Here is a 21,155-nt window from a genome sequence, read left to right on the forward strand (position 1 = left end):
AACAAATCAATGGAGGAAGAGATAAGGTGATTTAATGTTCGGCCACAGTTTCCTCCAGACATCCTTTCACTACTAACTTACTGTCTAAAATAGCTCCTGCTATTTTAACATCTCTGTATTTGCACTTGTTAGAGTGCAGGACAAGGTAATAGTTTCATGAATTAATTTCATATCTTGCACTTAAAAGTGTGGTGGGGAGAGCAGCACAATCTCAAAAGTAAACATAGAGTTGATCAAAATGAAAGTATGTTCCAGGATAAAATTTAGAAGAGAATTAGTAGCCCATAAAGCCAATAACTGGCAGAAATGCCAAGCAAGCTGAGACATACCACATTGACTGCTTTCTTATATGTCATGAGAAAGCAGAGATTTAGGCAGCAAGAATGGATAGTTAGGTGAAATAACAGTATAAAAATTAAAATGTATGTGTGCATAAAGTCAAATCAGGTAACTGAAATTAGTCTAACTTGAATTCAATAGAGTTCCCAAATGAAAACCAAACCAAAACAACAACAACAAAAAAGTAACCAAGTATTCTAAGGCCCCTGGGAAGGAGCAAACACAGTATTTGTGACTCTTTCCTACATATCTTAGGAGGATCCTTGCAGTGGAAGACCTAAATTGCTCTGCACTTTTGACTCTGTCGTATATTGTCCTTACCAACACCTGCTAGGTCAAGCTCTGACAGAAGAGCAGTAGAACTGCAGATCTTTGCTCATGAGCAGCTTCATTCCTTCTGGTCATACAAATTAGAGCTCTTTTATTAATAAATAGCAGCCCTCTTTCTCTCCCTTGTCTCCTAGCTCTCATGTAGTAAGCCAATGTATTATTTCCATGTTCAGCAATTCATTACTGCTCTGTGCATTGTTCACACCTTGTTCACCATTACCTCAGTAATTTTCACTGTCTTGTCTCACTGTAAGCATGGACAATATAGACAAGTACAGCACTGATAATCCAGACATGCACATTTGAGTTAGTTGTCTCTGTCCTCTGTGTCTAGAACAGAAAGAGGGGAGCAGTTTCTGGGTATGAATTTTCTGGCTGCACTTTAGAAATACTGCTTTTATTGCTGTTCTCCCTGAAGGGTATGGACACCTTTGTTGGGCCATATGATTCTTTATAAAGCTGTGATTTAATGAAGTGCCTAACAACCTGCCTGCTCTTTAAGGGTGTGTAATTACTCTTTATCCCTATGATAATAAAACATTAAAAGCCAGCTATGCTGGGTCCACTCAAAGGCCATTTTCCACATATATTCCTGGCTCCAGCACTGGTAGTGAAAGTCTAGAGAAGAATTTAAGAGGAGGGCAAGGAGGGCTCAGTCCTGATTCTTGAGTTTTATTCTTGAATGTCCCAGTGCTTTATGAGAGAGGTCAAAAAGCTGTCACAACACTGAATCTCATTGACTTTCACTGGCTCTTTTTATATTACCAGGGTGCTAAAGGAGACCGTGGTATGACTGGGGAAGTAGGAGAAAAAGGTGAACAGGTAAAAACAGTGTGCTTTCCAACAGTGCTGTCACTGTGATTGTTCCTTCATCAGTAACTCCTATAATGTCTGTACAAGAGCACCCTTCTCAGAGGCAGAACAGGAAGATGGGAACTCTTCATCACTGATAAACCACAAATGGGCTTTGCCAAAGTGTGGAATCATAGTAATCCTCCACCGAGGATTCATCTCCAGTAAAAACTTCCTCACCTCTGTACTGAATGCATTAAATTCTCTACATTACCTAACCCTTACTCATTTCCTTGGATAATCCCTAGATGATTTCCAGGATCTCAGGTGACTTTGGGTTGAAAAAGCCGGTGTGTCTATTTGTCTTAGATGATGAATGTAAGGAGGACCTCTTTTAGGAGGGACTGAGATGCCACAGGAAAGATGAGAATGGTTTAAATTAAACCTTCATAGTTAATTTTGCCAAGGGCTGAGTCACTGGTTTAAGGTGCAAATCAGCACCTCTTCAATGACATTTTTAGGACATTTAAAACAAGTTTGGTTTCCCAGCTGACCTTCTGTCTTGTGCAATTCCACAATATCTGCTCTCATCTTCCATTGGCGTAGGCTAAAATACACAGAGGAGTAAGTACACCTGGAATTTAACTATGTTATTTCTGAAATGCACACTTTGAAAACCAAGCTTTCACTTTAAAAACCCATGGATCTTTATTCCCTTACAAATAGCTCTCTGTGAATTGACTCATTTTGGTGTTACCTCACAATAATCACCAGTTAACTTTTATACAAGTAGATATGTGACCAATGCTTAAAGAAAGTCTCTGTTTTCATTCTGCAGGGCCACCCTGGAATGCCTGGCTTCTCAGGGGCTCCTGGAAACCCTGGTCCACCTGTAAGTTCCTCTGTTGCAAAGATGGTCCTGTAGTTTCTTGCTAATAAAGGGTGTTGCAAGCTCCATGTGGTGGAAAGGACCATTCCTATCTGTGCATTGAATTTGCATTTTCCAGTGCGTTCCTAATGATCCCCTGAGTGTGATAGAGTTCCCCTGTCATGGTAATTGCTATTTAATACATTGGCCACTTTCCAATGATTGCTTCAACTGATTCTGTAAATTGTTGCTAAGCTTCAGTTGTTCTCTTTATACAACACAAAGATGATGATTAAAACTCTTCCATAGGGACTATTTAGTACATGTATAGGTGCTTTCCTGTATGTGGAATAAGTTGTTAGTCTAGAACTTGCAGATGTAAGAGCATTTTAGTTCTCAATTTTACACAGTGTAATGAGACTTTATTTTCTCCAATTCTGATGTTGTGTGAGTTACTTTTGAATTAAAAGGCCTTTTACATGTCCCTCTCCATCACAGATCTTCTCATTCTTAGTTCTGCTCTCTCTATGAACAAAATTATGTTTCTTTGTATTTAAAAAGAGGTGATAGTGCAGAATCAGGGCTGAAATCACTTGGCTCTCCTGCTGGTGATATCTCTGCTTTGCTCCCTTCAAGTTTGGGGATTTTTTTCTGAGTCAAGGACTTTTCTCTCCAAACCACCTTGCATTGCCCAGAGTCATCACTGCTCATATTGCTGCTTACAGTGCAGTTTGGCTCTGCTGTGCTGAGGGTGTGCCACCTTCATCTGTTCTGGGGATCAGCACAGCCTGATTTCACATTGCATTTACTAAATGACAGGACATATCAGAGAAGGGGGGTTGGATTAAAATTCCATATTCAGATGGTAGCAGTGCCTGAAGGATGCTGGATGCCTTGCTGTTGGGACAAGACATGGACTTGCTTTGTGGATCATTTGAGCTCCCATGAGCATTATTTTAGGAGAAGTTAATAGCAGACACATTTTCTGTGTCTATTCACCTAATACTGCTACAATTACAGAGCTGTACCAGTGGGATTAAAACACTTAAAATTGTCCTATGAGACCTCCTGAACAGCCAAAGGAAAAGTGCAAAGTAAAACTGAGCCTGTCAAAACAGCAAGATCTGATGTCCCCTAGAAAATTTTGTTCTTCATGTTTTGCTGACTTTTCTCTCTGTCTGCATTGACTTGTGGCTCCAGGAGTTTGCCTGCTACAGAGTGTGCTTCATAATTTCTATCCTCCCATAATTGCTGTTCTTTGGTGTTATTTTTGTCACGATTGGCTTTCTCCTATTTGTCCCCTGTTTTCAGAAGGAAGAGCCAAGACCAAACTCAAATATCTGACTATTTCTGGCTTTGGAGGCTGATTGAGTGCAGAGATTGGCACTGCTTTTCAATGATGAATGAAGAAATGGAATGAATGTTGAGCTGAGTGATTAAAGAAAGCTCCAGAGTTGCCAGCTGTGGTAGGGAATGTGTTGACAAACATAAAATGCATTAATCATTCAGGTTGCTTCTGCTTTGTTTTGTTTAGGGATCAGATGGGGCACCAGGACCAATAGGACCAGCAGGAAACCCAGGAGACATGGTAAGCTCTAAGCTCTGTGCTTGACTGCTGGCTTCACCTAGGTTTAGATCTGTGAAGTAAAGCTGAGCTGGCATCCATGTAATGTCCTTTGAAAGCTCCCAAAATATTCAGCCCGCAAGCAGAACCTTCACAAATAACCATAGGTTACTGTTCTACCATTTTTTTTTTACTCACCAAATGAAATTCCAAGTTAGCCAGAGGATAGTCCAGCCCGTGCGACCTCTGTGGAGGTTTTTGTACCTCTTGTCTGTCTGTCCTTGCTATTAACATCTCTTAGCCTCCAGAACAGGATTTCTAAGTCTTTTAGGGTGCTTCATGACGCAAGGCTACTATCTGAACCCTGTATGGGGATTATCAAAATATAACCAGCAACTTGTTGAAGGATGTCACAGCACAGGCTACTGAGATAGTGGACCCTGGCACTATTTCCTGGTACCACCAAAAATACTGGTACATGTAAAACCTTTGAGAAGGCCATGAACAATTTTGTCACTGCTGTTTCATTTGAAGGGTTTTCAGATGCTGCTTTATGGTCATGTGTCAGAATACTCTGGGAGAGACAGGCAGTCTGATTGATGATAACTTCAACTTGAAAAGTTAAAAATGAACTTTCCCTGAAGAATACCCCCATTGAGTTGGAAGAGTTTAAGAGTGTAATTCCATGGATTCCTAGAGCGAGGTTTCCTAAGGAACAAGGTGCCTTCTGCAAAGCCATTTCACAACCTGAACTTCATCATAAGTAAACAGTGATGGTCCTGGTGGCTTATTATGAAATCAGTGAGCATTCTCAGAGAGGCCAGACACAAGATGGACCGACTGGCTGAAATTCCATTTCAAATGGATGATAAGGTTGTGGCACTGTGAAAGACCTGGGATGATATTGTCCAGTCCTGTGGAGTAAGGGGATTTCTTGGGATGGTCAGCAAGGCACTTCTTGTAATCATTGAAAAGGTATACAATATACATCTGCTTCCTGCCAGGACACCTCATCCAGAAAGTTAAGGATGAAATATTAAATATAATTAAACTTCAGGACAAAATTACCAGTGATTTCAGTGTTTTCTTTATTTGTAGGAACCCATAGATAATACTGGGGTTTTTTATGTGAAAAGAGAGCCATCCATTCCAAACTAGGAGTGCAGGGAAACCTCATAGACTGTGTGACATGGGCTACAAGACCACCTTCTCACAGTTGTCCCATGGCAGACTCTACATGTGATAAATCCTCACCTGACAGAAGCCTCTGAGGAGCTTGCCTGACCCTCAGTGTTTGTTCTTTCTTTCCAGGGCAAAGATGGTTCCCCAGGTCCACAGGGCCCACCAGGGCTGCCTGGACTTCCAGTGAGTGTGGTTAAGCTCCTTCTAATTCAGTACATTAAATTGTTCATGTACACATAGGTATGTAAAACTAAGAGGTAACACTTGTGAGGTGCTTTGGGAGCCATGTGTGGTCAGTAGTAGTGTCATGCTGATGCAATATCCTTGTTCCAGGACAGTGTGGAAGCTGTATTGGATCACTTTAGAGCAAAGTGTTGATAACAATGTGAATCAAGACTCTTACTTGCGTGTCTTCTCACTGGAAGAAATACTCTTATACAGATCACAGAAATCAACTTATAACTCCCGTGTAAGGGCACAAGGATTCGGGGGCTGGGACATTGACTTCATCTGATTTCATAGTCAAAATCACCCCTTTGCACTGACTCAGGTTCAAGTGCACCTTGGGCATAGACTCCTCTCTTCTGTAACAGTACAACATTTTGGGAGTTTTTAATCTGTCATAAGGCTAGGGCCAGAGATAATTCCACTGCAAAGTAGCCTACCTGAATGAAGATAATGGCATTATAATGATTTATAACAGTTGGTTTTAGTATCCTGATTTAAGATTGTTGGAGCGCTCACCTTGCTGGAAAGGGAAATATTGCCATATTGGAAAGGGAAAGAGGTAATGCTGTCACAGGGATGTGGCAGGGAGGGGTTTATGACTGAGCAATAGAAGCAGGGAGGGTTTTGGAGATTTAGGCAAACATAAGGATGTCATGATGAGCAGTTTTCAAACTGACAAAACCCCCACCAATCCTCCTTATTGATTCCTTTTACCCTGTTTTGCATTTTATTTAACAGGGCATTGCTGGGAATGATGGCAAAGATGGCAAACCAGGATCTCTGGGGGAGCCGGTAATGTAATTTAAAACTGTTTTGCTCAGGCAATCAGAGGCTGCATCCAGTTGTTGTTTTTGGAGCTGCCTGTCTGTGGACTCCTTAGGGAGAACAAGGAGCCTGTTTGCACATCTGTTTTTCACACCAGAAGGACTGTATTGTCTTGAGCGATTTATAGGCATGACACACGAGCAATTTTGAAAAGAAACTGGGTTCTTTTACAACTACCATAAATACACTGAAACTTAGTGACTCCACTTTTACAGCTGTCTTAAACACTGCAGAGAAAGAAGGTTGTCTTGTAACATTAAAGCTAGTGATCCATCCTTTTGATAGAAGTTTATGGGGCATAAAAAGCTTAGAGGAGGAGTTTTTAAGGAAGCTTTTTTCTGGATTGCTCTGAGACAGTTTTGTTGCCCAGAATTAGAGTTTATATTTGATTTTTCTCTACTTAGTCTGTACTTGCATTTGCTTAGGGAAAAAAGCTGAGCCACGAAGTTGTCAGCTAAAAGGCAATGTTAGTAAATTTGGCACTGAATGTTATTTCTTGCAACTGTGTGTGTTACACGAAGAATGTACTAAGTATCAGGAATTGCCAGCCTCTTTCTCTGACTGGTCAAATAGGACTTGGTGGTCCTGGGAGCAGCCAAGTTCCCAGGCATTAGAACAACTGCTAAGGAGAGGAGTGCTTGTCACGGCAGCTGCAGATAGTTTGTGTTTGCGCCAAACCACCCCACTTCTGTGTGCAGATGCTGATTTTGCATGTGCTGATTAGGTATTTGTGCAGCTCTGACACTGCCAACACGCACAGCTCCAGAGCTGGTAAATGCCTCACCACCTTAGAGTGCAGGTGACAGTGCAGGTATGTTTGGGAATGTCTGTCACTGCTGTTCTTGCAAACTCAGACTCTGCTGGACAAACCCTGGGCACTGACAATTCTCAGTGATGTTATGTCTAAGGGAGAGGAGTGGGAAGTTTTACACAGCAGTGGGACAGACCTGGGGCTGTCTCTAACATGAGCATTCTTGTTTCCCACAGGGGAAGCCTGGAGAACAAGGGCTCCCAGGCCGGGAGGGTGCTCGAGGATTGCCGGTGGGTGCTGCTCTGAAGGGTTCCACCCACTCCACCCCCTGTACTGGAGTCAGGGAGCATTTCTTGGGCAAATGAGGTTCTTTACTGATGCAAACATAACCGGTCACGGCACTGTGACAAATAAAATACGTAAATAAGCAACAAAAATAGAACATAGACATTTATGAATCCTTCAAATGTGGAGAAGAGTAAATCCCTTTTCTAGAAATTAAAGCATGTAACCTCATGACACCCCTCCACCAGAAAATCACAGCTGTAGCCCTTGTGTTCTGTCACACGTCCTCTGAAAGAGTGGGGACAATAAAGTTTGGGTTAAGTAATATATTGGCTGGATACACCACGGATACACAGACCACAGCCTTGGTTTTACAGCTTAAGAAGCTATGGAGAGCTTTTCCTGTGATGTAGCCCTGCCTAATTACTCCCTAGGACACAGTTGTTCCATGCTGATCAGTCCCTAGTAACTTTTGGAAAAACTGGAAAGGTTATTAAATAAACAGTCAAGCTAGAGTTTTCTTAGTGTTTCCTGCATCAGGGTGATGCATAATTACTGATTTCATTCCCTTATGTAGGGTTTCAAAGGACAGAGAGGAGATACAGGTCCCCCAGGTCCCCGGGTAAGTAACAGGTACCTTATGCACAATCCTTTGGAGAACGATTGTGGAAACTGAAGTTGCCCTTTCTGAGGCAGAAGGTAAAAATGATGACTGTTTCATGTGGGTTTCAATTATGATTCCACGGGCCACATCTATAGCACAAAAATGACAGCAACTGTCTTCATTCCCTCTGCTGAATTTCTGATTCTGGGGAAGGTGAGGCAGCTGGTAGAACTTAATTCTTTGATGCTCCCTTTGAGATAGTCTTTTGTGAAGAAGTCTCAAGGATGCCTCCATACCACATCTTTCTAGTAAAAATGCTGGCAAAGTGAGGAACCTTGCTACACTTCTTGGACAAGTACTAGCTCTCTTCCACAAATGCTGAAGAAGTGCAAAATAAGTTCAAGCACAAAACTTACAGAAAAGTGAATAGAAATGTCCCTTTGAATTAGTTGCTTGTGGGTCATAAAACCCAAACCTCAAGTCCTGCATGAAAATTTGTTCACCACTCTATTTGGAGCTCCTTGGTGTAAAAGGGGAATACAAAAATGAATGTTCTTCCACCTAATTCTGCCTTTTTTACAGGGAAATAAAATTCTCTGCTTGCAGAAGCTTATGTGAAACATCCAGTGCTGGAGATCTACATCTCTTCCTCATTACGATAGCTTCTCTATCATGAATGTGTTGGTGGTTTTCAGTGCCTGCAGTAGCAGTAGCAAATAATTTGCTGGAAAGCAGAGCACTGCCTTGTCCATCACTTACAGAAGATGTTTCAGGGTTATTTTTATAAGCTGCATGTCATATAAGATGAATGAGGCTCTTGTTGGCTTTAAAAAAGTTTTCGCTGAGCTCAGTCACACATTGCAGAAACCCCACACCACTTACAGTGGTGATACTGGTCCAAATTTGACCTTGAGCTGATCTCTTTTCCCTTTTTGCTGAATTGCAGGGGGAGCCAGGTGTGACGGGTCCTGCTGGTCGTGAGGGGCCACCAGGGAAGGATGTAAGTGAACCATTTTGAGCAGAAATGAATCTCCTTCTCCCTGACAAATGAAAATTTTAATTCACAGTGACCCTGACCTGAAACAGCTGCAGAAACTTCAATAAAGGGTGAATTACTGCAGGGAATGATTTGTGCAAAGATCATTAGGGGAAACAAAGTATTAGAGGGCCTTTGTCACTGCTCAGCTGCCGGCAATAAAATGTCAGATATATCTTTGGATAAGCAGAGAAAGCAGCATTTTGTGAAACCCAGGCTGTGCTTGGTAGCCATGAACGTGTCTTCTGGCACCCATCTCTGAGCAGTGCTTTGCTCTGCGGGTCCCACCAGGCCGGGCTCTGCCACGCTTCCTCTGCCGCAGCTGTACCTGACTGAGTGTGTCGATCCACTGAAGTCTGTGAAATACCTATGGAATAAGTTGCTGCTGCTCAGAGGAAAGAAAGATGGTACAAACAGTTCCTCTGGCATGATTTGTGTCAAGTGTTGTCATATAACAAAGTCCTGGGAGGGTGCAGCTGACGTGGGATCCTGCAGCAGTTGCTGAGCACTGTTCCAAGCAGTTGATGTGCCGCTGCCATGGGACCTGAAGAAGTGGCTTCTCATTTGCACCCCGCTGTGTCACTGGAAACTGGTGTGCTGTAAATGGTACCCTACAAAGCAAAATGTAAAGGAACCCCTCAGAGAAAATGGAAGCAGCTGTGAAGTCTCCCTGAAGAGAGAACAGACTTGTCAATTCTTGAGAAATATCAGAGAATTTCTGTCCCTAAGAAACAAAGCTTTAAGATTAACTGATAATAACCTGATAGAAATGGTTTCTGCCTGTAATCAGGCTGCATTTAGAGGTAGGTGTTTAAAATTCAAAGGTTTGGACTTCCTCATAAATAACTGAAAGGGAGCAGTGAGACTCCTTTAATCTTGTTTCCCCTAATATGTGAACAGTGTAATTTAGCAGGGACATTTTTAAATGTTTATTCACTTCCCTCCATGTCAGATCTTTCTCACTAACCAGAATACTTTCCTTCCTCTCAGGGTGATCCTGGTCCCGTAGGACCACAGGGTCCGCGAGGACTCCGAGGGCAGCCGGTGAGTTTTCTCTCCTTACAAGCCATTTCTAGAGGTACCTAATAGTTCATAGAATGGTTTGGATTGGAAGGAACACTAAAGAAAATGTAGTTCTAACCCCTTTCCATGGAAAGGGATGCCATCCACTAGATCAGTTTGCTCAGACCCCCATCAAGCCCAACCTTGAAAACTTCCAGGGATGGGACATCATGTGTGGTGGGAATGTTCTGCAGTCCAGAACTCTGGCTTGAAAGAGGAGAGTTTAGGAAGATTCAGACAATGTTTGATTAAAACACTTTGCCTTTCAGAGAGACAAGTAAGAATGATATTGCTAGAAACTGATGAAGGCTTATAATATTGCAAGAGACTGATGGTTGCTGACTCAGTGGGAAGAACAGTTCAATGGTTTCTGTCAGGACTGTGGAGTCAGAAATACTCATATTTCAGTCCTGCCTCTGGGATCCTATTCACTTCTCACATGGTCTCACTTTTCAAAGGCAGACACTCACTGTGGGTGCCCAGGCTGAGTTTTGTGGGGTCCAGTTGTGATACTATTCACTTGTACTCTTTTATTACAGCTTCAGTGGAGAAATAGAAATCTAGTTGACATTTCAAAAAGTCTCATTTGTGATGGCTCAGAAATTACTTTTATTAATTTCAAAGGGTTTAAAATTCTGTCTTAGAAATTAAACCTTATGAAGTCTGAATCGAGATCTCTGTTGCTGAACCAAGCCACATTTTTAGTGTGTTGCAATGGGTGAGTTCCTTTCCTTCTTGATACCTGGTGGCGAAACAGATTCTATAGCATGATTGGCCAGGGGGCGGGAGGGGAGCAATACTGACTCAGCAATGCTGGGGTTTAGATTAGACTACAGGAATATAAGGAGACCTCCTGTGTCTACCTCATCATTTATCTCATTACTCCTGTACTGCTGGCATCATTCACTATTGTGTCATGCCCCTGCGCAACACTAGCAATGAGTAAAAATATTTGAAGAGATAGAAACTATCATAACTCTAGGCCATATTCTTCTTTGCAGAAGAGATACTTGGGATTTTGTATGTTGGAGGGCCAAGTATCAGTTCCTCTTGTTCTTCCTTATCTTTGTTTTTTAAGTAAAATGAGTTTGAGGCATAATTTTGAATATTGACAGTACAAGGGTTGGTCTTTATGGTCAACCCCAGTGCAGGGAAAAACACCTCTGCGTGGTGAGTTGAGAGAAGAAGAGTGTAAACTTTCATCTCACCAAACTTTGTAGATGATCATCTCAGCTACCTTCTTAAGGAACAGTGAGAAACAGGTCCTTCTAAAGAATGTTTTGCCTCATTCTGAGTTGTCTGGTGTCAGGTAAGTATGAAATGCTTCAAAACTTTAGAACAAGTGTTTCTCTCCATTCCCCGAAAAAGGGGAAGCCTGAGACGATTAAAAAGAGTATTTTCTGAACACTGGTGACTTGGAGCAGCCAGAGGAGGTGGCTCCATCCATCCAGAAGGATGCTGAATATGATAAGGACAAGGGTGAAGGAAAGGAGAAGGGGAAGAAGTGCTGGTCTGGTCCTCCTCAGGCCCGTGGATTCGGGTCCACATCTCAATTTTTTTTCCTGAGATCAGCCATGCAATCAGGGTTGCAGAAGCTGTGAGGTCGTTTGCAAATAAGATACTTCACAGTCTGTCAGGAGAGGAGATTGAACAATGCTAAAGAAATCCCTGCTGGTGTAAGCATAGCTAGATATTTCTAGTTTTAGCATGCATGACATCACTAACCTTTTTTCTTTTGATACAGGGCAAGAATGGAGTGCCTGGATCTGCAGGAGAACCTGGCCCAGCAGGTATCCCAGTAAGTACCACAAAGGGAAACTCATGCAGCCAGGAGAGGTGACTGATGAAGCGTAGGTGGAGTGGATTATGTGTAGCTGGTTACCATCCCTGGGGTTTCCATGTCTGAAGATGGGTGATCTGAAAATCACTGGCAGCCACAACTTTGAAGGGGGTTTGTCTACATTCCTGGAACTGAGATGCTAGCTGGGTCATCGTTTTTCCCAGTGAAAGTTAAGTGTTCACAGCAAATGGAAATGATTGATTGCCTAGCATGGAAAAAAGATTGGCATACCTCATCTTCACCAGTAGATGTAATTTTGCCAAGCAGAGAGCATGCAGCCTGCAGAAAGTTGTCACGAGGAAGGAAAGGGCCTCAGGGAGTTGGCAGGCTGCCATTGAGGAATAGTGGCAGCAGAAAAATCCTTTCAGGCACTTGAGGGAAGAGCAGACAGCAGGCAGTAAACCAGGATCAGGAAGCATAATGAAACTCCCCTGAGGCCATCCTGTGGGGAAGAACAGCTTGGACATGAAGAGCTGTAAGAAGGACAGTGAAGAGCTGGTGGTTTTGTTGCTTTTTTGTCTTTTTTCTTCTGTTCTGCTGCTGAAAATCCTCTAGAATTCAGCAAATCTATGCAAATATTCCCTTGTGCTCAGTAGCATCTATCATAATGCAGGGCTCCTCCCTCTCTTTGTCCATAGAGACAGTACAGCTTGCTGGACTGTTGGATTAATAGTGAAACAAAGACAGAGCTGGAGGAATGCAGCAGGGCTTTGCTCTTTGTGAGCCTTGCAAAGTCATAAAGCCACCCCAGCCTCGCTGTAGACTTGAGCCCTGATCAAGCATCTGCAGGGATATCTCAGAGAAGCAAATATACTTTTCTGTGTGGGGAGGTGGGATGGGGTGGTTCAGTCTGAGAGCCTCCCTGCATCAAAAATATAAATGCCACAGGCTTTTTGTCTTGACATAAGCTCTTCTTGCCTTCAGGGGACTGCTGCCATTGCTTCTTGCCCCATGGTTCCTTGCTCTTGCCTTTGCAAACTTCTTTTCTCCTTTTCATTACACCCACCCCTGTTCCCAATTCCTATCACTGCTTTTTCACCTTCTGGGTCTTTATCAGGTCTTTGTGGCTTTGGGATGCCTTGTGAATGCCAAGTGGGGATTATTATTTCAATCATCATAGTATTATCACAATACCGATCTGATGTGACCCAGGGACTCACCAGCCAGCTTCCTGCACAAGCAGCACCACAGCAGCCTTTGCTCCAGAGGATTCAAAGTCCAAAAACAACACAGGAGATTGAAAAAGGATAAAGTCAGATGGATGAGGAAGGAGAAACCATGAGACAGTGTTGGTCAGCAGAACAGACAGTCATCTCATCATTATCTTTCTCTGTCATTAAAATGAATTCTCTCCTTTTCATAAAGGTTATTGTGAGAAGTGTCTCCTTGTGCTGTATGTAAATCCATTTATTTTGAAATGCACTAATTTCCTTCACAGTGTGGTGTGACAAGCCAATATTTTATATTTCTATTTTGAAAAAAGGGAAGGTGAGGAAGGGTGTCATGGCAATAAGGATGATTTTTTTTTTCACCTTCACCACTGCTGACTTGTAATCACAAGGTAAAACCTGCCAGGAGTCTTCTCCTTCTGCATTTGCTGTTTGACAGTGTCCATCACAGTTCACACTTGCTCATGCTTAAGCCCACACACGGCGACACAGTCCAGCCCCTGAAGTCTCCAGGGCAAGTTGCACACCCCAAATCCATGTGCTTTGTGCCTTTCAGGCTCATTGGTGCTCACTTTGCGTGGATCTTACTCTAAGAAGAAAAAGGGCTATGTTCTGAACTGAAAAAGTAGGGGACAAAGTTCTGAAAACAAAGGTTAAACTAGGAGTTAAAACCACATCAGAAGTGTGCATGAAACAGTTCTGTATCATGAACTGTCATTTCAACTGCCCTGATCTGCAAGGAAAAAGGGACAGTTTGACAGAATATCACAAGAGATAAGTGAAAGACAGACATTTTATGCATTTAATCTGGAAATAAAGACAAAGGAGAAGCCCTGTAGCTGTCGGTTGTATTCTTGGATTTGGGCAATATGACCACCTGCATTGTTTCCCTGTCATCACCCATTACAGCATTTCCACTCTCAACATCCCCTTATAAACCATGTGACACCACAACAACCACAAATGGAAAACAATTCCTGCCCCTGCCAGAATTGTCCCTTATTTTTTATCTTCTCCCAGGGATCCTTCATAGCTTATTAATAAGGCAACCACGGTGCCTGCAACCTGCTTTTCTAAAATACTCTCTTCTTCCTTGTCAGTTTTGGGAGTCCTGCTGCTAAAGTGGAATTTCCCAGTTCCAGTATATCTGTAAATGAATGCTCTGGGAAAGAGGTGCTGGGGAAAGGGCTGCTAGTGTCTGTCTCATTTCTGTTCTAAGGGTCCCAAAGGAAATAAAGGAGAAACTGGCAGCCCAGGACTCCCTGGCTTTATAGGACCCCGAGGACCACCTGTAAGTATGTCAGGGGATGGATTAGATCTTCTCTTTACCTGCTTTTAAATGTTAGACAGGAAGATGGGACATGGTCATCTTCAGTTAGGTAAAAAAAATCAGAAGCAGGAGATCTGACAAATCCAGAAGCCATATCATTTTATTTTCAAAAGAAATTGGACTGCAAAAATAGCATTTTGCATATGGATGAGCAACCATAATCTCGTGTATGGAGCTGGTACCTGCCAGTCAGCCTTGATGATGTGTGTATTAATCAGACTGCTTTAATAGTCTTCTTAATAGAGGTATAGGGTATTTAAATTCTCAGACTACACCCCTGCATAAAACTTAGATGGACTAAATAGGGAAATTGTGAGTGCTGATAATAATTCAGGTATTTCTGATATTTGCTGTTCTGAGGGAAATTCCTTTGTTGCCAGCAACAGAGTTACATTGCAATTGAAGCATTCATATATATCCCAAAGTGATCTAAAATAATAAATAATAAACCTATACCAATGACAGTATCATAGCTCCAGAATCCAATATCTTTAGACTTTTCAAGGTGAGTAAAATATGTTAAATTTCACTGGAAGGATGGAAAAAATGAATGCTAGGATTTATTATTATTATTATTTCTAGATTTGTTGTGACAAAAAAATAAGATTTAAAGGATTTTATTGAGTCTTTAGCAGAGCTGACTCTTCCACAGGATGATTCTTTTTCCCTTCTGTATTTTTTAATATTTTATTTTATAATTTGAAAGTGAGCTTATGGATGAAAAGAGGAGGAGGAAATATTTCTCTGGACAATTAATTTTAAGCAGCAAACATGGTGGCCATTTAAAACTGAAGTGGCCCTTAGGAAAACTTGAGTGAGTTTAATGCAGCCTGATTTGGATCACACATCTCTGATTAGTTCCATTTCTCATGGATATGTGTACAGATGCTAACACAGCTGAAGATGTTATGTTTCCAGGGGAAAATACCACCTGCATGCGTGTTGTAGATATGATCATGTGTGTTGGCTGGAAGAAGACTTAGAAAGATTATTATTTTTATACATGATATGGGAAAGTGGCCAGAATTTCAGCAACAACTAGTTTAATGTTAATTTTGCTTTATCTGCAGTTCAGAACTGCAGTAATATTTTTTTCATTAAAATACTCAAATGGAAAGGGTACTGTCTAATTATCATGTTATAAATACAGAGAAAATTATTTAAGTAAGTAAATAAATAAATAAATACATAATTCTATGAGATTGCTTATTCAAATTAAGACTATTTAATATAATTCTGAAAGAACAGGTGAGCATTTAGGCTTAAAATTCCTTTATCAGCTGTCTCTGTATGTGTTTTTCCAACTGGTGTAATACAAGATGGTACTTCTACCTACAAAATTTACTTCATTTACATCTTCAGACTCTTATGGGTATAGTGCTGGTGCTCCTAAGTTAAACAAGATCATATAAAGTGTGTGAAGCTTTGGGAATTGTTGGTAAGAAAAAGGAACAAAATGTATTGAAGACAGGAACAAAATGTATTGAAGACAGGAACACACTTTCAGTGAAACATCTGCTCTCAGCAGGTTTGTTAGAAATTACTTCACATTATTTATGTTTACATGGGATGCAAATTCACTAAAAAATACTTTCTCAATAGTAGGATGTATCTATCCAGGAATGACTAATAGCAGTAGGATAAGGATAAATCATGCAAACCTGCTACTGTGTAGAAGAAAACTTGTGTTAACACAAAGCAAGATTTATGGTTTTTAGGTGGAGTGTTTCTTCCAACACCTCCAGTGCAATGCTAAATCCACTTTCTGTGTGTCTTAGGGAGAACCAGGAGAGAAAGGTCCTCCTGGGAAAGAGGTAAGTAAAATTCCCAGTTGTTTCAGTATAGGGCTGGTGTCACGGAACAAAAATCATCAAGGGTGTTACCAGGGTTCCAAAAAACTGAGGGGATTTTTTCATAGAATGATTTGGGTTGGAAGGGATCTTAATTATCATCTATTTCCACCCACCCTGCCAGGGGAAGAGACACCTTCAACTAAACCAGATTGTTCAAAGCCCCATTCAACCTGATTTTGAACTGCTCCAGAGGTGGGACATTCACAACTTCTCTGGACAACCTGTTCCACTGCCTCACCACCATCATAGTGAAAAATTTCTACCAAACATCACCCTCTCTGGTTGTGAAGCCATTTACCTCGTTCTATCACTACAGTCATCTATCAGTATCTATCAGTACTATCCCTGACAGAAAAATTCATCCCCATTTTTTCTTATAAACCCCCTTTTATTACTGGAAGGGACTCTAAGGTTCCCCCAGAACCTTCTTTCCTTCAGGCTGAACAAGCTCTCTCAGCCTGAATCCATAGAAGTGATGCTTCACCCCTCTGAGCATCTCTGTGGCCTCATCTGAGCTTGCTCTAACAGGTTCATGTCCTTGCTTATATTGTGGCACCAGAACTGGACACAGCACTCCAGGCAGGTTCTTGGGTCTCACCAAAGAGAAGGGGAGTGGAGGGGGAGAATCACCCTCCTCAACTATGTCCCATGCCTTTCTTTTTTTTTTTTTTCTCCCCCTCTTTAATTGTTGATAATTGAGAGCAAAAGAGAAAGCTCTCAGAGAACAACTGTGGGGCTGTCATGGAAATAAATTTTCCTCAGGTTGCAGGAATCATTACAAAGGCATATGTTTAATTATTTACTGTTATTGTGCATGGTTATTTATGTTTATCTTCATTTTGTTGCAGGGCACACCAGGGAAACAAGGTGCAGTTGGCTCCAAAGGAGAGAGGGTAAGTTGGAGAACATTACTAGTTATGTTATTATGTTGAAATAAAGAGAGCTATTTTGAGATAGGGGCTGGGGGCAGAGGTCATTTAAAACTGAAGCTAGTGCTTCCCAGGTCTCTCTTTAATCATTCTCCATCACTAATAATTTGTGGATCATTTGTAGTGCACCAGATGTTGTACTCAGCAACTGTGCCAGCTCAGCTGTGAGCGTTTCTCTGTGTTTGGAAATCAGAAGTTTGCCTCTTATTTTGTGGTGGTAATGTCCTTCTTTTCACTTAGGGCGAGCCTGGCATCAAAGGTGAAAAAGGCCCTCAAGGAGTAAAGGGTCCTCCAGGTGATCCCGGGATTCCTGGTCATAAGGGCCACCCAGGACTGATGGGTCCCCATGGACCTCCAGGAGACACTGGACAAGTTGGACCTCCCGGTCCTCCAGGACAGCCAGGATTTCCAGGACCAAGGGTAAGATTGCCAGAGAAAGGCTTTGTATAGGTATTTTCCTGTCATGGGAATCAGAAAAGCGCCTCGGAGTGTTGGAGTCATCGAAACTTAGAATTTGAGGTTTTAGTGTACAGTAATACATATGAGTCAAAATGGAGGAGTTGGGGTGTTGTGTTTGTCCTTCTTCACCAAAACTGTTACATCAGAGTACATTGAGGCTGACAGAAACTGGACCAGGAGTGTGTTATAATGGCAGTGTCTTTAGCTCTTGATATCTGTAAAAAGGGGAGCTGTAGCACATCTCAGGGAATCAGAACATCAGAGTGATTTGGGTTAGAAGAAACCTTAAAGACAGTTTAGTTTCACCTCCCTGCCACAGGCAGGGACATCTTACACTAAACCAGGCTGCTCCAAGTTCTGTCCACCTGGCCTTGGATATTTTCATGGATGAAAGTTGGGGAAGGCTTGTGCAGGTGTTGACTTGCACTTCAGGGGAGCTGAGTTATCCAGACCCATAGTCAGCATGGCCAGTTGCTGACACCTTTTACTCCTAGATGCCTAAGTCTGGTGCTGTGATGGTGGCCATGGCACAGGAGTCTAAAAAAGATTCTTTCTATAAGGGAAATAATGTGTATTACTTCATGCAGAGGACTAACACCTTCCTCTGCAGCTGGTTGTTACGAGAGACAAAATGCTGAACTGTGGAAAGGTCACTGCTCTATTCCTGGAAATCCTGGAGTCAGCTCATCAGAATTCATGAAATACTATTTTTGTTTAATGTTCTCCCTTTTTTTTTTTTTTTTCCCCTCCCCTCCCTCCTGTTGGGAAACAATCTCACTACTGAGAATGCCTGAGAGTGGTTTATGTTGTAGAATGAGAAAAACTACCAACAGCAGTGAAACCACTGTGCCCATCCTGAGGTTGAATTTCAGGTCATCTCAGAGGAGAACAAACAGAGAATAATCTCTGATGTAAAAGCTGACTAAATTTTAGACAAAGCATTTCTCTGTGTGTGAAATCAAGTGATGATTATGGAACTTAATTTAACTAATAGGGTTAAAACCTGAAAAGATAATTTGTAAGCCTTTAAAGTATGCTCCACAATTATGTTTACTTAGTGGGATATACACTAAGAGCCATCAAAAATGCTTAGTACTTAATGACAAAATTGTTTCTTTTGTCACCAATGACACATCTTTTTCTCATGCAAAATTTGTGACAGGAAGGAGGCAGCAAATAGACCAACTCTGTATTTATCAGCAATGCTATTGATTAAAACTGAAATGTCACTTAGCTATTGAATAAAATATCTTTTTTTTCTTGAAGAATAACTTCTGACTCAGAAGAGCTCACTAGGTTTTCATAAACATAGAGGACACTCACTGCATTCTTGTATGTTAAAAGAGTAAGTGTGAGGGAAAAACAGCACTTTGCAAGCAGCTGACACACAAAAGAATGCAGTCTTTAGGTTGACCAGAAGTATTTTCAAAACTGGCAGAAATGCAAATAATAATTTTGACCAAAAAAAATTAAAAATTGAAAAGTGTATTTCAAGTGCAACATCTCACTTTCTGTTTTATAAAAGAAAAAAAAAAAAAAAATTGATCTTGCTGCTTGAAAATGGTTTATTGTTTAAATGTAGTTTAAATGTTTAAATGTAGTTACAATTTTGAGTTTTTGCAAAGGCAAGAGCCTGACTACCCTAAAACTTTTTTTATTATTTACTTGGAAAGCTACAATGTAAAAAATTCTTCCACCTATCAAAAATGTTTTCATAATTTTTTTAGTTGCATCATCCAGAGTTGTTCACATTACTTCGAGTTATTAGAGCTGTACAACAGCAACAGCACAAAAGAACTAAGAGAAACGATGAAAGATACTATGCCTTGGAGGCTGGGTAGGGGGCCAAGGCCAGGCAGCCACATCCCTGTCTCACTTCAACACCCTGAAATCAAGCAAAACCTTGTACTGGTTTGAAAGAATAGGTATTATATACATAAACTGGCTTCTGCTTCCTGAGATAAAGCCTGTTGGAAGGGGATGCATCCAATATGAGTGTTTGTAGCAAGTCCAGTTAGCCAGCATTAGAACCTTTGGGGCACATGTACATCTCTCTGCGGGAAAACGTGCCATGACGAAAAAGAACATGGGATCTCCAATGTGATCTGGCAAGGCAGACATGTCTCCTGATGTGATTTCTTCAACTTGTCCTATGAGTGCATAGGAAAGAGATTTTCTTAAGGATGGAGATGGAAAGAGTGCTTCAACTACTGCCCCCAGAGCAGGCTCCCTGCTTAAACCACTGAGCACATGCTATGCCAGCAGTCTGGAAACTGAGAATGCTTTGACTCTGTCTTCACAGCACAGTCCTGGATAAGCTGTCAGCCCAGGGCTTTGGCAAGCACGCTCTTTGTTGGGTTAAGAACAGTCAGGATGGCTGGGCCCAGGGAGTGCCTGTGAATGGTGCTATATCCAGTTGCTGTGTGGTCAAGAGCGATGTCCCCTGGGCCCAGTCGTGTTCAGTGTCTGTCCTGCTGATGTGGCCAAGGGCGTCAACGGCACCATCAGTAGTAAATTTGTGATGACACCACGTTGGGTGGGAGTGTCGATGTTTGGGAGGGTAGGAATGCTCTCTGGGGGAGGTGGGCAGGCTGGATCCATGGTGTGAGACCAGCAGGATGGGGTTCAAGAAGACCATGGATTGGGTCCTGCCCATGTGTCCCAAGAAGTCCCTGCAGTACTCCAGGCTGGGGGCAGAGTGGCAGGAAAGCTGCCCAGCAGGAAAGGCCCTGGGGCTGCTGGCTGACAGTGGCCAAAGGTGAGCTGGCATGTTCCCAGGTGGGCAAGAAGGCTGGTGGCCTTCTGGCTTTCTGTGTCAGCAACGTTGTGGCCAGCAGGACCAGGGCTGGGCACTGGGGAGGCCAAACCTGGAGCGCTGTGTGCTGATGTGTGCCCCGTCCAGATGCGATGAGTGAGAGGTGCCTGTGTGCGAATGAAGTGCCAATGAGACCATGGACCAAAGTTAACAATGGGGAATTTATTTAACAATAAATGTGGGGTAGACCGATAGAAAGGGATAGGAAAGAGGAGGGTGAGATGGAAAGAAGGGGAAAAGAGGGGGTGAGGGAGACATCAAGCAGAAGACAATCCAAATCGCTTGGCTCTAGCAGAGTCCTGTCAGCCGTTCTTCACCCTGCGCTTCTTTGTGCTGGGGGGTCCCAGTGGTTTTTTGGAGGTGTTGGTGTTCCAGGATTAACACCTTTCTCCAGTCCTTGTCAGGGGTATCCAGAGAGGCATTTTCCTAGTTTCCATGGGAAAGGAGAATGGGCATGCCTTCCTTTGCCTGCAATGCTGAGGCTCAAGGAGCATTTCTAAGATCCAAATGCAGCTTAGGGAATGCAGCCCATGGTGCAGACCAGGCCTAAAGTCAGCTTCTGTCTGCTTCTACAAGGCAGAGCTGTCATCCTGCCTCAGCTGGCTGTACTCGACCAGGCTGCCTTACAATTGGCTTGGGGTGTGAGGGGCTGGCAGCAGGCCGTACCTTTGGCAAGTGGTTGCCAAAGGGGGAACAGTCGTATTTGGGGTTTGCCTTGGTGCTGTCACTGGGCTTACTCCTCAGGCTGTCCCCTGAGGCAGCTGAAGGAGAAAAGCCGCGTCAGTGCCCGCCGAGCCGTCCTGATGACGGAGCGCCATCGCCGTGGGGCCGGGAGCTGCGGGACAGTGAACGTGCCAGCAGGGGAAGCAGGAACCCTGTGTACTAGGGGCTGGG

The 21,155-nt window shown here is 42.6% G+C and overlaps 1 protein-coding gene across 1 annotated transcript in view; it reads left to right on the top strand.

Annotated features, from left to right (window-relative positions):
- The window catches only part of COL22A1 (collagen type XXII alpha 1 chain), a 239,922-nt gene that overhangs the window by 210,287 nt on the left and 8,480 nt on the right, over positions 1–21,155 (top strand). The window contains exons 48-61 of the mRNA XM_040065878.2: positions 1,438–1,491; positions 2,300–2,353; positions 3,864–3,917; positions 5,205–5,258; positions 6,042–6,095; positions 7,116–7,169; positions 7,742–7,786; positions 8,715–8,768; positions 9,795–9,848; positions 11,611–11,664; positions 14,095–14,166; positions 15,984–16,019; positions 16,907–16,951; positions 17,228–17,407. Coding sequence (XP_039921812.1) covers positions 1,438–1,491; positions 2,300–2,353; positions 3,864–3,917; positions 5,205–5,258; positions 6,042–6,095; positions 7,116–7,169; positions 7,742–7,786; positions 8,715–8,768; positions 9,795–9,848; positions 11,611–11,664; positions 14,095–14,166; positions 15,984–16,019; positions 16,907–16,951; positions 17,228–17,407 — 864 coding nt within the window. The remainder of the gene's footprint in view (positions 1–1,437; positions 1,492–2,299; positions 2,354–3,863; positions 3,918–5,204; positions 5,259–6,041; positions 6,096–7,115; positions 7,170–7,741; positions 7,787–8,714; positions 8,769–9,794; positions 9,849–11,610; positions 11,665–14,094; positions 14,167–15,983; positions 16,020–16,906; positions 16,952–17,227; positions 17,408–21,155) is intronic.

The sequence above is a fragment of the Hirundo rustica genome, chromosome 1 (genome assembly GCF_015227805.2).
Source record: "Hirundo rustica isolate bHirRus1 chromosome 1, bHirRus1.pri.v3, whole genome shotgun sequence".
NCBI lineage: Eukaryota > Metazoa > Chordata > Aves > Passeriformes > Hirundinidae > Hirundo > Hirundo rustica.